General features: G+C 34.5%; 1 protein-coding gene across 4 annotated transcripts in view; it reads right to left on the bottom strand.

Annotated features, from left to right (window-relative positions):
* Positions 1-2,631: 2,631 nt before the first annotated feature.
* LOC136034693 (COP9 signalosome complex subunit 8-like) overlaps positions 2,632-21,272 on the bottom strand; it is a 36,488-nt gene continuing 17,847 nt past the window's right edge. For 3 of the 4 annotated variants that reach the window (XM_065716022.1, XM_065716024.1, XM_065716021.1), the window contains exons 2-5: positions 18,697-18,786; positions 8,660-8,727; positions 4,474-4,655; positions 2,632-2,951 (exon numbers count right to left, since the gene is read on the bottom strand). In XM_065716022.1, coding sequence (XP_065572094.1) covers positions 2,686-2,951; positions 4,474-4,655; positions 8,660-8,727; positions 18,697-18,762 — 582 coding nt within the window. In that variant the 5' untranslated portion in view covers positions 18,763-18,786 and the 3' untranslated portion in view covers positions 2,632-2,685. Of the gene's footprint in view, positions 2,952-4,473; positions 4,656-8,659; positions 8,728-18,696; positions 18,787-19,869; positions 19,964-21,272 lie in introns of all 4 variants that reach the window. The other variant, XM_065716023.1, reaches the window with a different exon arrangement.

The raw sequence follows: 21,272 nt of genomic DNA, 5'->3' as shown, positions 1-21,272 counted from the left end.
ATATGATCAGAAATAACTTCCATGCAAATTATTAAGTTTGCCATTCAAAAGCTAATAGCACACCTGAGCCCGGCGGGGGGTGGGTGGGTCTCTGCCTCCTCCTCTCAAATATGAGAATTTACAGAAAAATTGCCAAAATCCTGTTATTTATGACTAAAAACAAAGTTTCCTCCCTATGTTTGAAACACTCTGATGAAATACTCGGCTTGGGGGTGGCAGCTGTATTGTATAAAATAAAAATGAGAATCTTAGCAAATGGCAAAGTAAAACAATCATAATTTTTCTGTTCCATATTTTGCAATTCGATATCCAGCTTTCTAAACTGTTTCATGAACTTGTGTGCCATTGATATTTCTGAATTTTGTTTCAAGGTTTTTTCGTGTTTTTTTTTGTTTTGTTTTTTAATGGAAAAGGTCTTAATTCACTTAACGCTGAAAATTTCTATATAGTTGCTGGAAATAGTCACTTTGAAAAGTGATATGAAGCCTTAATTAAGGCTTTAGATTGATTTCGAAAAGAGCTTTCATAATAAGCAAAACCCTCGTCTTCTAAGCTTTAACTTAAAGAAAACGAGGAGAAGAGTTTAATTTATAATTTTGAAACTTTATGATTCCTTTAGATTTTAAAGAAAAGTCCAAAGCCTCAAAGCACGGAAGGACCCCTTTACGGTTTTCCTGAAGACGAATGGATTAATCCATCTAGTTTTTTTGAATCCATATCTCAAGGTACAAAAAAAAAAAAAAAATCTCTGGTAAAAGGAAAAAGCGTGTCGTTTATAGCAATTCCAATATCTAAGCTCATTGCCAAGTCCTTTCAAAGTTTTTGCAGAGGAAATTAAATAACTTTGTGTTTTGAAATTTATGAAGTAATTTTTTTCGCATGAAAGAGTAATCCGATGGGGTCGAATTTCGAAGCTGTTAGAATTAAAGTGGTCTTGTCCTGTTTAACGAAAAAATTATAAGATTTCACAAAAGAGGTCTATGAGTATACCAAAGTTGTTTTTTTTTAGATAAAAGCTATTTCTTTTTCACTTCTAAGTGCTATTCTGTTCATTTCACTTAGTCCTATTGTTAGTTTTTCAGATACAAAAATTAGAAGGTGATATTTCCTTGTCAACTTCTAAGGTGTCTTTTGCTCGAATTATAGAAATATAGTTTTAAATATTTTATCGACGGACAGCAAACCGAGCTGTTCCCAGGGTTGGTAGTACCATAGAACAAATTAATAGTAGCACCCCCCTTCTAACTCAAATAAAACAAAAGTCAAAAATTTGATCAAAGTGGGTAGCTCCCCAGTCACGCCCCCCTCCAGCCCAGGCACCCGGGGTAGCTACCCCTGTTTTCCTCTGTTTGAACGCCTCTAACAGCAAAAACACGTAACTAAATTCTCTTGCGAAAATAAAATTCAAACGCTTCTGTTGAACCCTCCAGGTGCATTTGTGTGTCCGACACATACATTACTGGGCATCATAGGTCCAAACTGGAAAATTATATATCTTGAATGCATTGGATGCAATTGTATCTAGTATCAAAGTTGTCTTGCTCTCCTGAACGATTTAGAAATTTCCTAAATTGGTTTTCTTGGTTTTTCTTCTTCTTGAGCAATTTTTGAAGCTCAAGAATGTCATTTAGAAAGCTGTGCTAGAGATGGAGAACAGAGGGGTAGGTTATAAGCTCTGAAAGTATACACTGAAGATTGTACTTGATATCTTAATAGTGCTGAAGCAGTATGCTGTCTAAAGACTCATCGTAACCCTAGACGATATCGCAGGTGCATCATTCGTAATTTAGTCAATTTATTTTCACATATGAATCTTGAAGAGATTGTGAAGCAGTCCTTAGATACAATCAAGACTTGGTTTTTAAGAGAAAAAGTTTAGTTCTAGCAGCATTTTTCTATTCATTTTGTTCTGGTGAAAATCATGTATTTTTAATTATCTGAAATAATCTTATACTTATTTTGTCAGGATAGCATGCATGATAATTTAAAACCGACTAAGTAGCTTTCAAATGAACTTGTAGGAACATATATTAACTATAGGAACTTCGTTAAAGACGACTTGGAATTATTTATTCTGAAATGATATTGGTGGTGCTGTTCTGAATGATATTCGGATGCCATGAAAGTATCAAAGCTAAGAAAAGATATTAAAGTTAGCTTTTTAAAGGATTGAAATTCTAGTGTCGGTGTAAAAAAAAGTTTTCGACTGGAAAATGGAATTGACTGGAATCTTGATTGGAAAAATAACCTTGGGTTAGGAGAAAAGTTGAAATCAAGCCCAGGGAATCTTTCCACAAATCAAATACAGCAGAAGAAACCCAAGGGAGTCCCCTCTTCCCCCAAATAAAATATTTTGCATGTGAAATAAAAACACTGTTCAATGTCAATTATTTTTAAAACTTAATTCAATGTGAAATACGAATTAGACTCATTAAAATTCCTCACTTTCTTTTCAAAAATCTGTTTGAAGATCACGCGTACAGCGTCTAATTGAAGTAGACGCTATTCTACTATGTCTAAATACCATCTTAAACATGTGCCAAGATTATTTTAGTTTTTCTAATCCCAGACAGTTTTGAATATTTGGATTTTAAGTTTTCTATTTCCTTGGTAAAATCGATTAGTGCATCATGAGTTCCAAGATAATTTAATTGTGAAAATAATGAAATATAAAACAGGAAAAAACTAGTTTTCCAAGAATGAAACAAAATTCGTTAGAAGAGTTAAATAATCAGCATTTTCGGGAACTTTTTCACTTGGCTCGACAATCTTCTTAGGGTAAACATAGATAACACTAAGTTCGGGGTCTGGCTTCCTCAAGTCCCATCCACGTTGATTGACCAAATCTGTAGCTTCTTTCAATGAAAAACCCAAGTTATTTGCAAAATGAGATAAAGGCAATGCGCTATACGCCTCCGAAATGACCCTAATGGTTTCCAATCGATATCTCTCTGAAAATAAAAAAAAAATTAAACTACCAAACAAGCTCACACAACAACGTTATTCTGTCACTGGTAAAAGTAATATTTAACTAACGAACAAAGAACTTACATTATCCTCTTATAAGAAAAACAAAACACACACAAAAAAAAAACAAACAAACAAACAGTAACTCTTCGTCGAAAAAAGAAGGAAGAAAAGATAAATAACCGGTTAGAATCCATTTTCTCGTGAAAATGCGTCTTATTTGGTGAGAGGTCATGATCACCAATTAATGATAAAGAATACCCCCCCCCCCTCTCTCAAAAAAGTGTGTCTATGAAGAACCTATTTGTATTTATAATATATTGCTGGTAAAAGCTAAAGTTAGGTTAGGCTGGGTTAGCTCAAATTAGGTAATAAATCTCAGAAATGGGTTAAAAACCTAACCTAACAGGTCACCATCAAACCTAGCATAAAACTGAAAAAGTTGACTGGCAACGCTGACTAAACCCAAGGAGAAAAAAATATCAAATATTCACGGTAGTACATATATATATATATATATATATATATATATATATATATATATATATATATATATATATATATATATATATATATATATATATATATATATATATATATATATATATATATATATATATATGTTAAGTGAGCGAATTTTATTAGTGGCCACAATAGAAATTTAGGCGTATCCTTTATCTTTTTTACCTTTTTACCACAATAGAAATTAACCAGCTTTACATTAAAACAGTCTAACAAATGAGATTTGTAATAAACCTAAATTCTGATTTGTCAGTGGAACTTTGTCAATAGGAAAAAAATTCTAAAAAGTGATTCATTTCCAAACAACTAGTCGTTCTAGCAGGCAATCTCATGACACGATTATATTGAGATTGACAGAACAAGTAGCAGTTGGACTTTGACGACTCATAAGTCAAAGGCTTTGCTGCAAATATCATTGATAATTGCTGGGTAAGCCAAGAAACGGTTTTAATCAGCAACAGCCTACTCGTGAGAGAATCGTAGGATACCATTAAGGAATCGGAATACGACACTGAATACAAGACGAAATGTTTAGAGAGTTTTTGTTTGTATTAAATGATTGTGTCACCAAAGGTAGCTAATATGTACGTTTTCACAACATGAAAACGTACAATCCTAATCCAATGGGTTCAAAAATGCACAGTTCAGCTTTTTATATTATTTAATTCTAGAACCGTCAGTTAAGCATGTGAGAAAATTATTCCGCAACTGTTTTAACTTTGGGATCACACTGCACTGGTGGGGCGGTTTTTACTCTTTTTTTCGGTTTTTACTCTTTTTTTCATAAATTAACGATTCAGAAGAGATGACTAATATTAGTTTCCTAACTGATTCTACTTTTCATTTCTTTTCCATAAGTCTGTCAGCTGCATTTCGCCAGGAACATGCGGTATCCCCCCGACAGGATCCCCCGACATGCGGTACTCGTGTCAAAATACGCACAGAATAGTATGAACTGGGATAATGGAAAAAGAAAGATATTACCTTTAATAGCGCTAATGATTGATGCAATCGAAAGTGGCCATTCCACTGCTTGTATTGCAATGTGAAATGCAACTGTGTCTTTCTTCCACATAGCTTTACCAATATTCCAAAGGCTTTGTAAGAATGAACTCTTTTCTTTTATGTCATTTGGGATTCTCTTCCATAAGAATTTGGCACTACACCTATTTAAAAAAGTAAATAAACAATATTTTAAATACGTGAAGACAATATGACACACTGCAAGACTAAAAAAAAATAAGTAAATAAAAATACATATATATATATTCAAAAAATTCGCGAGATGGGCTGCATGCATTATTTATTTCTTCTTTTTTCCCCACAGCCCTATGTATGGAACGAGTTATCGAAAAAATTTCAGAGAGGGCTCATTTAGTTGTGAATTAGAAGTTCTAGTGCCCTTTCATTTAAAAGTCGAAAGTGATAGGAGGGAAATCAGCCTCCTGTTGCATAAATGGCTAAGGCATGTAAAGATATGTGATAAACTTCTTAAGGAAATTAAACATAGAAAAAATATCTCACTGAAGTATGTGGCATTAGACACCTCAGCTACATATTTTCGGAACATTAAGAACATAGTAAGTTTTTGTTGATTATGCAAGAGACAAGAAATCATACTGTATTATAAAAAATAATAATAATTTATTAACAAAAGAATAAAAAAAGGACTTTTTTCTATGCGGCAATGAGAATTTAGAACAGGTTGTCCAGTTTAAATATATGAGAAACACAGTACAGAATACAGGAGCAATAGACAAAGAGACAGACCTGTATCTGACAGACTAGTGGCTTGTTTACCGGGCTTAAATAGATTTGGCACTCACAGAAGTTCTCAGAGCGGCTAAAACTTCGAATCTTCAACAGTAATGTCCTCCCAGTTATGCTGTATGGAAGCAAATGCTGGAATTTAAATCAGCAGCAAGAGAAGAGGCTTCAAGCCTTTGAGAACAACTGTCTGCGAAGAATCCTCAACATAAACTGGACACAATACGTCTCGAACCGGACAATACGCCAAATTACTGGGCAACCCCTAGTTACCGACATGATCAAGACCCAAAGATGGAAATACTTGGGACATGTTGTGCGAATGAAAGACGACCAAACACCAAAGCCAATCCTCCAGTGGCACCCAACAGGAAAGCGGCGAAGGGGAAGACCAAAGAAGACACTACACCGGACATACCAGAGGGACCTTCTCAACGCGAATAAGTCCATACAACCCCATTGAGACGACGTTATGGCAGGAGCCCATTTGACGAACGACTGGCGTCTCTTCGTCGATGACCTGGGTCCCTCCAGAGGCACAGGAGTATCTAAGGTCTAAGGTAAAGTTCTCTTTTTTTGGCACATGAGTTTAAAAACACAATCTTATAGAAAATTTGGGACTAAAAAGCACTTCTTCCTTTGTTTGAGACGATGTCCTAGTGATTTTGTCACAATTCCATCCGAAATTTGTACCTTTTCATACAAATAGTAAAATTGCACAGGCAAAAGTCTATACAAAAGACTGATAAGTCTACTTAAATTGTCTTTTTTAACCAAGGTCATATCTATGCAGAAAAATAAAACATCGCTGTCATGCCTAAATATTGTATCTGACACTTCGACGCTTCTGAGACGATTGGCAAAAACCAATCGCACGCTATTCTCAAAGACAATCAGCAAGGCAATCTAGATGATGATGAACGAAGTGTGACTCAATGTAAATTGTCTTGCTGATCCTCCTTTTGAGAACAGCTTAGCAAACCGTTTTTGGCAATTATTTGCAAAAGTGTGGAAATGTCAGATAGGACCGTTGGGAGTGACAACAACGATTTATTTTTCCAAGAAACTTTATTTCCTTATTCTCAAGATTTAGTCTTAATAAAATCATTCGAATGAAGGAAAGCTATCGAGTAAATTACTCTCTTCCACTACAAATTGACTTGAAGGACTTCTTGGCAAAAATTGGAAATTTTGGCTGCGAGCCCCCCTCCCAGTAGGAAAATAATTGTCCCCTTCCACTAAATACTGATGCAAAACTATATACTGCTGAAGCTAATACTTAACAGAAACAACCCAACTAGACGAAGGTTTCAAATTACTGAAGAGCCGTGTCGTAAAAGATAAAATCGCCTTTAAGGATCTCTTCAGGACCATCGTTCACGAGAAAGGCCACTAAAACGCTGGACGAAGAACTATGGCAACGCTAAGACGGTTCAATCATCATTGACTGCACACGACAGAACAAAGTATTGAGCCATTACGCATGAGCTGACGGGAGAAGTAGGTACAAATGTCCCGTGATGTCAGAGACCTAAGTAAGAACAGTTCATTCAATATCGACTGCACATATGCTTAACGATAAAACATGCCACCACGCAGCAGCATGTTCAAAGAAACTAGAATATTTTAAACAAGACTTTTCGGTAGTTTTCAACTGAAATGATATTCAAAATTCCGATTAACACGAATTTAGCCATATTCTAGCCAAAGTTGCTGGATTGCAGACTCAAAATAGCCCAAAAAAGCACCGAGTTCTAGCAAAATCTCGGCTGCTACTTAATAAGGAGATTACAACTCAAATTTCCAAGAGTTCTCTTCTGATTTTCTACAACCTCGCTTTAATACAAATACTCTAAGAAAGAAGAAATTAAAAAAATAATAATAATAAACAGGCATCCGCAACCCATTTTCTCGGAAAAAATGTGAAAGTTCGTATTTCCACCCTGGGGACTTGCAGCGCGTTTAATTTCATAACATAATTTTCATCAAGAATGCATCCTTCTTTGAGGCATTTCCTTTATTTCCAAGACTATACCATATATTGTTATTTCAGAGAGAGTTCTATTTTGATATATGCTACTAATTCGATAATTGTTACATTATTTTAGTCAACATTAAAACATTTATTTTCCCTATATTAAATAAAATATTAATGATTTCCCAAGAAATGCAAAAAGCGATTCAAAACCTAAAAAGGGCACAAATTAGCTCAAAAAATTAATTATATACGAAACTTAACCCTTGGTTCACGCTACTGCGTTTTCACGCCAAAACGCCCGTTTTTTGTGATCTGTTAAATTTAATTAGTTTTTTGCTCCAAGCTTAGTCGTCACAACAGTTGACAGCTGAATCAAGATATTTCTACTGAGCCGTTAAAAAAAACGCATTTGTTATTTTGTATCAAAACTATATAGTTATTTCCATAGTAGTAGTATTAATTTATTATCCAAAAGAAATAACAGAGACAAAATGATACAATATAAATAACTGAGAAACTAGTCATATTTCTGAGAAGTTGCCCATTAATATGTGACAAACGACACGAACCCAATTAAATGTAACATTTAAACCTTAATGGTTGGGGGAGGTTTCCACGAAATGAACATAGAAGGTAAGAATAATATTATCAATTACGGATAGCTAACCTAGTCTAATAGAGGCTACCCTTTTGAACATTTTTATCTTGGCTTTAAGAATTTAAATTTAATTTTTTAATTAAAACTAGAAAAATACCAGAAAATTGTAAATTAGTTTAGATTTTTGATAGGCTCTCACTGCTTGTTTATAATAATTTTTAGTAAAGAACGACCTCTAGCCCATATTAACTAAAATAATCTATTGACAAGATAACTTAAAACAAATATCTTACTTTATGATCTTATCTGGGTTACAGCGGTAGCTAGCAACCTAATAAGAGAAAACCACGTCCCTTCGCAAAAACTACAATAACCCATAACTCCATCAAACCAAGAAGAACACGATTAGAACCACCTTGCCGGTAGCCCCTTTTTAGGAAACTTACGGTCCCTTGGCTTAAACAACAAGGAAAATATATTGACTTGAAAGTCATATATTGACCCATTTTGTCGTGCATGTGCTTTTTTCTTCCTCCCTTTATTTCCTGTCATAGAGTCTTTCAGAGAGGAGGGGAGGGGGGTTATATGACGAGTTTTTTCTTCTTTTTTTTCAAACGTTTTGCTGAATGAAGAGTCGAACAATAACAAGCAATCAATAAAAGTAATTAAACTACATGCTTTTCCGTAAATAAACTAAATATTTTTTTGCTAAATACTACCCTAAATGTGCTAACTCCAAAAGATAGTGCTGCATTAGATCCAAAAATCGTCGGAGTGTAAGATCTTTGCCTTCTAATAAAACAGAGATAAAAAAGCTAAATACTTACAGGTCTTCATTATAAAGGTAACACAAGAGAAAATGAGCATAAAACTCTTCATTCTTCAGAGAATCAGCCTAAAATTGAGGTGTGTTTTGTAGCATAATAAGAACTTGATACAGAAGAAAGAATATTTAAAAAAAACTTAATTATTAGAGAAAAAATCGTCCAAATTAAAAATTTTGAAACAAACAAAACATAAAATAACAATGGAAGTGTTCAGCTGCTTTCCCGTAAAATGAACCAAACTTTTTTTCTTCTCAATTACATCTGCAAGTGTTTTTCCAAAAATAAATTGGCTGAACTGATCTTGAATCGAATATTCCTTACTTCCCTGTACAGAAAAGTGGGCGTGTTTAGTGTCCATACCGATAGTAAGGTGCTTAAACCCCAAGTTTCTAAAGTAAAAATCTCCATTAGTTTTCCTGTTTTTTGTTAATGATATATCCTTGGAAAACGACAAGTGAGATGGTTATGAGCAGGCACGTAAACAGGAACGGGGGAATGCTTAGAACACATCCCGACCATATAAAATCTCATATTTATATAGCTTGACATTTTCATTTTTTGTATAATTCACTTGTTTTGGGAGCATCTTGAAAAACTTTGTCAGTCCCTGAAACGAGCTTAAACGTACGTGCCTAGATTATACTCATAAGAAATGTATTAGGTTTTTTTCCGATTAGGAGTTTTGATCAAAATGTATTGAAAGTGTGGAGAAGGGGATATTTGAGAACTGCTGAATTTTGGACTGGTAGCCGCGGGACCAGGCACACATTACGACATCTGTTACAGGCATATATCAGCATATATTATACAAAGGCACATATTACAACATGTACTAAAGCCAAAACCAACAATCTTCTTCCAAGATACACACTTTGGGCCTCAGACTCTCTTCAAAGATTCAACGTTTATTGCTCTTATTTATCTAGCTTAAGCATTACCCCAAGAACAAATACTAGTAAGTTTAGTTGATCAGCGCTCAAGGTACTAAGTAGGTTCAAACCACATTTTCCAAAAACAGAGCTTTCAGCATTTACAAGTTTTATTTTAATGTACTTAAGAGCATGTTTAGGAGTACAGCCAAATAATAATTTTTGAGCTGTGCTTTTACTTGTTACTTTGTAACTTAGAATAAAAACATAAAAATGAAAATTCCTAAGTAGCTTTTGACGATTGGAACAATGCATTGTAATATAAATATAGGCAGAAATGCTTTAGCAGTACACAGGGTCTCGGGGAAGTATCATACGTTGAGCCGAGAGTTCTAAGCGCGTAGTATATACATCGTACCAAAGCCCTAATGGGACCATAAGCCTCTAATGGTGCAGGCGTTTCTTATCATTGTTACAAAATACGGTAGCAGTACATTGCGTAGATCCGGTTTACTGTTTTATGACTGTTTTATTGCGTAGGTGTAGATCTAGATTTAAGTTTTTTCGTAGGGACAGGGAGGAGGCCAACTGTAAATTTCGCCACCCCCTCCCGTACCATCAGTTCTGCAAGTATTGCAATTTTTGTCTAGAAGGATCGTTGCACGTCTTTCATAGTAAAATAATGGTACTGGTATGTATTTATTACATATATGTTATTTATCAAAAAAGCTGGTTTTGTCCACTCACAATTTATTTCCACTACTTTTGAAAGATGCACAATATAATAGATTTAAAAATAACTTCACTCTCCAAAATATAGCCTAAAGCATAGGCCATTTAAACTGGTAGTGGGTTAAGTTAATCAAATGTAAAGCGTGGCATTCATTAAATATATATTTACCCAGTACACCAGTAAAAATATGACACAACCAGTATAATTATCAAACAATTCGTGGTAACAAACTCTAAGTGATGAGGAACTTGGCCCAATAACAACCGCAACTCCAAAAAATTTAATTTTAACAACAATGGATTGATCGAAAGAATTGGCTTCCAATGGTGATTCCAAATTTATAAAATACATTAATGCTACCCATCAAAAGTTACAAACCCAAGAAAATTTGCCGGACTTTTGGAAAAGTGGGAAACACCCCAAAAAAGGCAATGAACCTGTAATGATAATAGCACCATCAGATTCAACATATCAAAGAGCCATACGGTAGAGGTTTCAGGCCCCTATCTGCAAAAATAAAGAATTTTGTTGTTTCTTTTAGAAGAAAGATCATCCATTACGTGTTTTATTTTTTTTTTCAGGGGTGATGATATCGATCCAGTGATCCAAAAAGATTGGAAGAAGGCTCATTCAAATGAAAATTGAAAGTTATAGTCCCCTTTTTAAGTGACCGAAAAGTCAGTGGAGCAACTAGCCCCCCTTCCATACCCCCTTTTATTCCAAAGACGCCTGATCAAATTTTGAGAAAGATATATTGTTCACCATAGTCGAAAAGTCCAACAACTACGCCTCTGCGCATGATATGACATCACGAAGCCCCTGCAGAAAGGGCAAATAAAATTTACCCATTGCTTACATAAAGTGTTTCTTATTGCAAAATAGACATTTTTTTTGGGGGCGGGGGTTTCAGCGGGAGACAATTTTCCACAGGGCCAATTCTCCTTTCAGAGGGAGTTTCCTGTGAAATTTTCCAGGGAAAATTTTACATGGGTGAATTTACCAGAATTGATACATGGAATTTGTTTTATTTGTCTTACTTGTTTTATTTGGCGACTCAGTTTTATATATACAGAAGTATTGAGGGAATTGGCTGGGGGAAATCTTCTGCGGTGTTGGAATTGTAAGGGAGCAATTTTTCGCGGGGTTGGAGGAATTTTCCACGGGAGAAATTTTCCATGGGAAAAACATTCCATTGGGGGAGCGTTAGTTCCCTGCAATAAAATTTCCGAGGAGGGTGGGGGGACTTCAGGCATGATTTGAGAAACGATCAGAAATTAATAAAAAAAAGTTTTATTTACTGAAAGTAACGAGAATCATGTACGGAGAAATATCCAAAGGAAATTTTCCTGGGAAGATTTTCAGCGAGGATGGAGTTGTCCAGAGGTTTTTTAGGATGGGACTTATGCGGCAGAAGCTTTCCATGGAGGATTTTTTCGCTTGGGAGTTCGTACGGAGGGGTAGGCTTGTTTCCTGGCATTATTTGAAAAACGATCAGAAATTAAGTTAAAAACATTTTTTTTTTCTAATGAAAGCGAGGAGCAGCATTAAGACATAAAAAAAAAAGAAAAATTATTTCATTTATGAGGAGGCTGCCCTCTCCGGAGTCCCTCGCTCTTTATACTAATGTTTTACTTTTTATCCAATTGTTTAAAAACAATTCCTGAACACACAAGGGACGTTTAATTGAAATAAAAAGCTTTCTTAAAGTACTAAAAAACTTAAGCATAAAAAGTGAGTGATTGAGGAGGGGACAGGCCCCTCATATACATAATAACGTCTATTCATTTTAGGTTTTAATACTGCTCTTTACTTTCAGCTTGACAAATTTATTCTTTATCCAATATAAATATGTATTTACCACATACTCAGAAATATCAAAATTGAAAATGTTATTTTTTCTGTTTTACAAACTCGATACTTCTTTCAGGAACGAATATGGATACAAAGACTTCATTTGTAATGTTGTAATTTTTTGTCTTTAGAGTACCACTTTCCTAGCTTTTATTTCAACAAAAACCTACTCTCTTTTATCTCCGAAGTGCAGGAAAAGTTTAGTACGGAAATGTACCCCTGTGGTTATTAAAACGTGTACATGCTTATATTTCTGCTAGCGCTGCATTTTATGTTTTCAATTTTACCATGTAACCAATTTGCCGTAAAAATTTTAGCCTTAGTTACAATGCACAAATTTAAGAGTCAGGTCGAACCTCGCCATGAATGGTGCAGCAAGAGTCATAAGGTGTCATAAGAAGTCATAAGGTGTGTTTAAGAAGCTTAAACACAAATCATGGAGAACAAATCCTGCCTTATCTGAATTCATGTATAAGATAATTAAAAGAGTTAATAGTCATACCCGCCTCGTCTCAGCATTTTTATTACCTCTCTTTTTCTTACTATTCTTTCATTTGCTATTTTTCTCCTTACTGTCTCTCCTTTCCTTGCAAGACAATCCGAAAAATACGCCTGTAAACGCGAATAGCTTCAAATTTTATGTAAACTATGGTTACAGCGATAGCTGCGACCTAGTAAAGTAAGAAAATAGAGCGATGTTCTATTTGAGCTTTATAAGTAACAAAGAAATGAAAAACATATTGATCGACTGAAACTAAGGAGCAACAATAAAACTTAAAACAAATAGAAATAATTCACTATATGAGGAGGGCTGCCCCCTCCTCGATACATCACTCTTCACACTATAGTTTTTTTCGTACTTTGAAAAAAGCTTCTTTTCTCTGATTGATTTAAAAAACTTTTCCAAAAAAAAACAAGTTTTTCAAAGAAAAATAAAGAGCTTCATTAAGCCAAAAATGAGCAGAAATAAAGTCAAATAATCTTCGAAGCGTAAAACTACCATAAATCACAATCAATAAGCAAAGGAATCTCAAAACGAACAGAAATTACAGTAAATAGACGAGTCAAACTCAAAAAGAGCAAAAATTAACAAGAGTAGGGCTGATCACCTCCATGCCTTCTCATGACCAGAACATACTTTGCATTTTACTGAAAAAAAAAAACAAAAAAAACAACAGCAAATAAGTGACCGTGGATTGTCAGTTTAATGAACATATACTGATATTTATTCCTTACACTTTAAAAAAAAATTTATTTATGAAATTAAAAAAGTGAAAACATTAAAAACGTATTTTGTTTTATTATCGTTTCGGTTCGTATTTTGTGTCGTATCAACCCAGTGGTCCTAGAATATCGTGAGAGAGCTCATTCAAACAGAAACTGAAAGTTCTAGTACCCTTTTTAAGTGACCAAAAAGATTGGAGGGTAACTAGGTCCTTTCCCCAGCCCTTTTTCCCCAAAATCTTCAGATCTGAATTTTTAGATAGCCATTTTGTTCATTATAGTTGAAAGGCTTAATAATTATGCCTATGGATATAACAAGACCTCCTACAGCCCAGTGGAAAAGTCTTTAAGTTAAAAAAAATTGCCTATTGTTTACGCATAGTATTTGTAACTGGGAAGCATGCATACATTATAGGGTGGAAAGACGAATTTTCTGCAGGAGGTTTTTACAGCCCCAGGGGAAAGGTCTTTCAGTTAAAAAAAAAATTGCCCATTGTTTACGAATAGTATTTGTAACTGGTAAGCATGCATACATTACAGGGTGGAAAGACGAATTTTCTGCAGGAGGTTTTTACAGCCCCAGGGGAAAGGTCTTTCAGTTAAAAAAAAAAATTGCCCATTGTTAACGCATAGTATTTGTAACTAGGAAGCATGCATACATTATAGGGTGGAAAGACGAATTTTCTGCAGGAGGTTTTCACAGCCCCAGGGGAAAGGTCTTTCAGTAAAAAAAAAAACGCATTGTTTACGCATAGTATTTGTAACTAGGAAGCATGCATACATTATAGGGTGGAAAAACGAATTTTCTGCAGGAGGTTTTCACAGCCCCAGGGGAAAGGTCTTTCCGTTAAAAAAAATTGCCCATTGTTTACGCATAGTATTTGCAACTGGGAAGCATGCATGTATTATAGGGTGGAAAGACGAATTTTCTCCAGGAGGTTTTTTCACAGAGGAACTTTCCATGGGAAGGGAAGTTTCCAGGGGGGTTAACTTGTCACAGAAAATTATAAACTGGGGGAATTTGCCAGAATTCTTATAAAAAATTATTTTTTTATTTCTTACTTTTTCTTTTTCGTCTCAATTATACGCATGGAGTTACGGGTCATTATCCTGGGTAAATTTCACCGGGATTGAATTTTCTAGAGGATATATCCGTGGTGAGGGTGTTTCTCCGTGGAGACGGGGCTAGATTTTATGAGATTATTTTAAAACGATCAGAAATTTAATATATATATATATATATATATATATATATATATATATATATATATATATATATATATATATATATATATATATATATATATATATATATATATATATATTATAATTTCTGATCGTTTAAAAATAATCCCAGAGCAACCATTAAAACTTAAAACGAAGAAAAATTATTACATATATGAAGGGGGTTGTCGCCTCTTCAACAACTCGCTCTTTACGACAAAGTTTGAATTTTGTCCCAGTTTTTTAGGAACGACTCCTGAAACACAAGGGTCGTTTAATGGAACAATGAAAAGCTTTTTTCGAAAGTACTAAAAAACTTTAGCGCAGAGAGCGAGGTGTTGAGGAGGAGGGAGGAGGCAATCTCCTCCATATACATAATAATTTGTGTTCGTTTTAATTTTTAATGTTGCTCCTTACTTTTTTTTGAAAAAACTTTTTCTTTTATTTAATTCCTTAAAAGCTTCATCTTAATATCCTTAGCTTACGCAGTAGTAATAGTTGCAGCATTAGTAGCACTAAGCGCATAACACCTTTGGTTTCTTCAACATCCCCTTCAATACGCGCTGAAAGTTTCAGCTTAATCCCTTCAACCGGTTCTAAAGCATTTCTGATGCGTTCACTTTACAACCTGTGTGAGCATATTGAGTTTCGAATTAGTTCCGTACAGTTTCTATATATCCCAAATTGTTCGCCTAAGTACCATTAGTTTTAGTTGCAGTATTAGTAGTAGTAGAATAAATAGTAGTAGCCTAAGTTTTAATGGCAGTAGTATCAATAGAAGTAGTAATAATGGTAACAGTAGTATTAGTAGTATAAATAGAAGCTGTAGCATTAGGATGCAAATATTTTCTTTTGGTTAGTTCAACATCACTCACAATAAGCCCTGTTAATTTCAACTTCACACACCAAACTGTTGCTGAGATATTGATGTTACACCCTTTTGACAACATGCGTACAGATGGCGTATTGTTATTCAGTTCACCTTCCCCCCTTAAAATTCCTTGATGATTTCACTTTCATACCCTTAGACATAGTTGTAATAGTAGTCACAGCAGTAATATTGATATTGTATTGAATAGCCGTATTACTACTAGCAGCATTAGCATTAACATGTTGCCTTTTGGTCAGTAGAACATACCTCTTATCAAGCCCTAGAAGTTTCAAATTAATACAATTAGCTATTGCTATGACATTGCTGATATGTCCTTTTGATAACCTGTATGTTCATATACTTCTTGAGATTTTCATCACAATGCTCTTAGTTGCAATAGAAGTTGAATCAAGTAGTTGCAACAGAAGTGGTAGTAGTAGTAATACGCATATATTGCCTGTTGGTAACGTGTCATCGAGCATTCTCTGAAAGGTCCAACTTAATACCCAAATCAATTCTTGAGATACGCTATTTTGACGATGGGCATGCACTTAGCACCTTTTGATTTTGTTAAAATTTCCCCTCAGTACTGTAAATGGACTAGTGTGGTAGTAGTAGCGGTGGTAGTTGTAGTAGTATTGGTAGCAAGCAAAAATTGCCTTTTTGATCATCTCCCTTATCATTTCCTGAATTTTCCAAATTAATATTCTCAGTTATTCCTCAGTTACCCCCTAATGACAATCTGTATACACATAACGTGTTTTGATTTAGTTCAACATTCCCCTCAACATTCTTTGAAAGGCTCACAAGAATGCTCCTCGTCTTTTTGGAAAGCAATGTTCAAATATGCGTAACTTTGTCAATGACATATGCTATGTGTAACAATCAACGAATTGCCTAAATTAAAAGCCTTTGTCCTGAGGATTATGGGGAGATTGACATCCCCAAAGACATAATTACTGGACTTTCCAACAATAATGAGCATAACAGCTCTCTTAAAATTTTGATCGGATGCGTTTTGAGGAATGATAGGCTTGGGGGGGGGATTGCCCTACATTCAATTTTGACTCTTAAAAAGGGCACTAAAAATCAGACTACCAGTCAAATAAGCTCCATCCGATCCGAATTTATACGACCATCCGTTCCATAAAAACCTTTTATTCCCCGAGGGCATAACTTACAACCCTTGCCCATGGGCTCTAGGGAATTGTGTCCACCCCAAAGACATAGTTCTATGATTTGTGGACTACTGTTAACAAAATTATCTCACAATTCCAAATGAATGCGTTTCGGGAAAAGATGATGTCAGGGAGGGGGCGGATGCTAGTTATTCTCCATCATGTTTGACTCTTAAAAGGAAACCAGAACTATACATTTCCAATTAAATTAGCCTCTTCTAACGTGACGACCCCTTCCATAAAAACCTTATATGCCCCTGGGGTATAACTTAAAACCCTTCCCCCAGACTCTGGAGGATTCTGTCAACCCCAAATACCTTGTTATATGATCTCTGTACTATTTTTGAACAAATGACAATCTCAAAATTTCTATTGGATGCATTAGGGGAACCATGAGGTGGGGGGTGGCTGGCCCCTGATCACTACGACTCTGAAAAATGGGACTAGAACATCTTGATTTCCAATACAATGAGCCCATCCTGAGTTTATACGACCACCCTCTCCACAAAACACTTACATGCCCTTTGGACATAACTTACAACCCCTGCCCTAATGGTTGTGGGGGGTTGTCATCTGCAAAGACATAATTTCCGACCCTTTAACTACGCTGAACAAAACGGCTATCTCAAAATTTTGATTGGATTTGTTTGGGGAAACGGTGAGCGTGGGGTGGGGGTTGGTTGCCCTCCAATCACTTTCAGCTATTAAAAAGGGCAGCAGTCCCTTCGATTTCCAATTGAATGAGCTCTATTCGAATTTTCTACAACAAAAAATTGACCATCGTAAAATTCCTATAAATACATTTTGGGAAAATACAAGATGTGTGTGGGAGGAAGGATGTTATCCACCCTCCTATTACTTTGAATCCTAAGAAAGGCACTAGAACTTCTGATTACCGATTCAATGAGTCCCCCCCCCGAAGCTCACATCCACCCTCCGATTACTTTGAATCCTAGCACTAGAACTTCTGATTACCAGTTCAAAGAGTCCTCTCGGAAGTTCACACGACCATCCTTTCTACAAGACCTTATATGCCCCCAGAGAATAACTTAAAACCCTTGTCCTGAGGGGCGTGGGGGCTGTTGTTCTCAAAGACATAATTTCTGGACCTTTTAACTACGCTGAACAAAATGACTATCAAAAATTTTGATTGGTTCTGTCTGGGGAAATAGTGGGCATGGGAGGGGGATTGGTTGCCCTCCAATCCTTTTTGAGTATTGAAAGAGGCACTACATCTTTCAATTTTCAATCGAATGATCCCTTTCTGAAGTCTCTATGACAACTCCTTCGATACGAAGTGCCCCGATATTTGTATATATATATATATATATATATATATATATATATATATATATATATATATATATATATATATATATATATATATATATATATATATATATATATATATATATATATATATATATATATATATAGATTGTGCCCACATCGCTTTTTACTTAGGCATATACTTTGCCTAAGATTAAATATCCCTTGCGTTTCAGGAGTCGTTCTTAAAAAATTTAGACAAGAAGTCAAACTTTAGCGTAAAGAGCAAGGCAAAAGGAGCCTTCCCCCTCGTATATGGAATAATTTCTGCTCGTCTTAAGATCTATTGTTGATCCTTACTATCAGTTGATTTTTTTTTTCTGACCATTTTATAAATCATGCCAGGAGATATTTGGTATTTCTAATCATGCCAGAATCATGCCATGCAAGGAGGGAGTAGCAAGGTATTGCAGAGGGGCAGTCCCCCATATACGGAATAATTTCAGCTAGTTTTAATACTAAAAAACTTTCGTAAAGAGTGAGATGTTGAGGAGGGGGCAACCCCTTCATATACGTAATAATTTCTGTTCGTTTTAAGTTTTAATTTTGCTCTTTACTTTTAGTTGAAAAAACTCGTTTTTCTATGTTTTCCTTTTAAAGGGGGAGTAAAAAAATCCCAGTAATTTTTTAGGCTGCTATTCTGGAACTATTCCATGTCACACAACCCCTCCCCCTCCCACTCTGCCCAGTGTTCAGATGAATATAATAAGTGAAAAAACTCAAACAAATATTCAAATAATTTAAATAATGTAGCTTACATCATACTCCATCTGTTCAAACATCAACAATTTTTCTTTAATAACATCTACTGATAATGACTCCATTTTTGTGGTGCATGTAAATCCTACCTGTAAACAAAATTTTGATAACAAATATTAGAAAAAAACAAATCCCAATAGACCGCACATCTAACAGGAGATATTCTTTAAAGGCAGCTGTTGCATGACCATTTGGGATTTCTAACACAACTAGAAAATGTATCACAAAAGCTGAAATTGTGTCTAAGGTTAAGGTGTTAAGATCTGAAAATACAGCCATATAAAGAAAATTGAACAAAACTTGCCAAGCTCTCTTTCAAACTTCCTTTTGACATACGGTACAGTAACTGATCTAGTTTTTTTTTTTTTTAAATACAGTCCTTTAGTGTGAAACAGTTATTTTCAGCTAAAGTTATAAATCATACGGTTAAATTCGGAATGATCTGGATTTTATAGTTAAAGGCTCAAAATCTGACACTTGACTCCAAATCTGAAATCACAAAAGTAAATTTCAAATTGAAAGATTAACATATAGCACGCATAAAAATCGGTCCAATCTCCAAACACGAAGCTTTTGCCCTGCCTCAGGATAGGTCCAAAAAACGGTTATACCATATGTGACTTCAAAAGTTACTGTGACCTTAAATCTTTTTGCACCTCTTGTCCCTACAACAGTAAAAAAAAAAGAATTCTGAAATTATACTTACTGAAGACCCAGTCCCTAGTCTGTAAAACCAGTGAAAATCTGTTATTCAAGGATACGCACTCAACTGAAGGAGGAACGCACTCAAGAGCAGAACAATGAGGGGAGAAATGAGTGTTATCAGCATTAATATAAGGGAGCAATTTAGTGTTTGTTGAGGATAAGCAGTAATAAAATCCAGGTTTTTGGATGGAAGTAAACAACAAAGTTGAAACTTAAATGACGCAAGAAGTATTGCTTTACACCATCTGCAATAAATATCTATAAAAATAGCTAAAATAAAGCAGCTCACGATATTTTCTATATTGTAGAATTTATAAAAAGTATTACTTTACTGAAAATACAAAACAATAAATGACTTTTGTTGAACAGACATATAGGGTGCTTTTAAGTGTTTTGTACAGTAGAAGAATAAAGTATGTTAAGATACTGTTAAATGATTTGAATTTGCTCAAGTCAATATAACATACCGATTGACATTTTGTAGACTGATCTGAAGTGAAGGTGCATCGGTAGAATTGAAACTATAGACTAATCTCAGAAACTAGCATCATATTTTCTGTCCTGCAAGCAGAAACAATAGGACATCCAGAGTGTTATTAAGGTGGATCTCCGAGGTTTGAAGCCAATGCTATTTTCCTATAGCAGTGAAATGCGTATTAACAGCAGACACAAGCAGATTCTTTGATGAAAAAATTATTGTGGCTTCATTGAAAGCTTTAACATGAATAGGCCGAACAAATTCGCATTTTTATTCTTTAGAGCTTCATAAAAAATTAATTAGTGGGGACACCTCTAATTTTTAAAAGTAGTAATAAAATTACTTTTAGAAGATGTAGAGAATTGTAAAGTAGCCTCTCGATTTGCCACAAGATTTCAAAATTTTTGGCCGGGAATTTTTTTTTTTATTATCATCAGTTTCCTTTAAAATTTGCTATTTAAGATATCCTTCCTTTACTATTTAAAAGAGTTGTACTAATTATACAGCCTTGATTTTTGTGTCATTTTGTAGATCTTATACTGATTAATAATCCCAAAGATTCTTAAGTTTGTAGTTATAAGAGATGATTTTTAGCAATAATTCTTAGTATTCAAGATTTTCTCCTTTCTCATTGGCTTAAGCACTCCTTAAGGGGTTTGCCAGAATATCATTAAGAATGTTGACATCTCCTTATTATTAAGGAAGTTGAAAACATGTATAATTGGCAACAACACCTTGAGGCAATATCATTTTTAACACCTCATACGAATGGGAATTTGTTAGGTTACACAGCTGTTACAAAGCAGATAAAATTATTGGCCTTTAAAAGTAAAGAAACACCGATTGTAGGCCTATAAAATGTATGAACATTATTTTTAAAAAGAACATCATTCTTAAAAACATATCATTTTAAACATTATTGGCCTTTAAAAGTAAAGAAACACCGATTGTAGACCTATAAAATGTATGAACATTATTTTTAAAAAAAACATTATTCTTAAAAACAAATCATTTTAAACATTATTGGCCTTTAAAAGTAAAGAAACACCGATTGTAGACCTATAAAATGTATGAACGTTATTTTTAAAAAGAACTTTATTCTTAAAAAGAACATTATTCTTAAAAACACATCATTTTAAACATTATTGGCCTTGAAAAGTAAAGAAACACCGATTGTACGCCTATAAAGTGTATGTACTTTATTTTTAAAAAGAACAATATTCTTAAAGACACATTATTTTAAACATTATTGGCCTTTAAAAGTAAAGAAACACTGATTGTAGGCCTTTAAAATGTATGAACATTATTTTTAAAAAGAAAGTTATTCTTAAAAAGAACATTATTCTTAAAAACACATTATTTTAAACATTATCGGCCTTTAAAGGTAAAGAA

The sequence above is a fragment of the Artemia franciscana genome, chromosome 13 (assembly GCF_032884065.1).
Source record: "Artemia franciscana chromosome 13, ASM3288406v1, whole genome shotgun sequence".
Classification (NCBI taxonomy): Eukaryota; Metazoa; Arthropoda; class Branchiopoda; order Anostraca; family Artemiidae; genus Artemia; species Artemia franciscana.
This window is presented reverse-complemented; position numbering and strand designations above follow the sequence as displayed.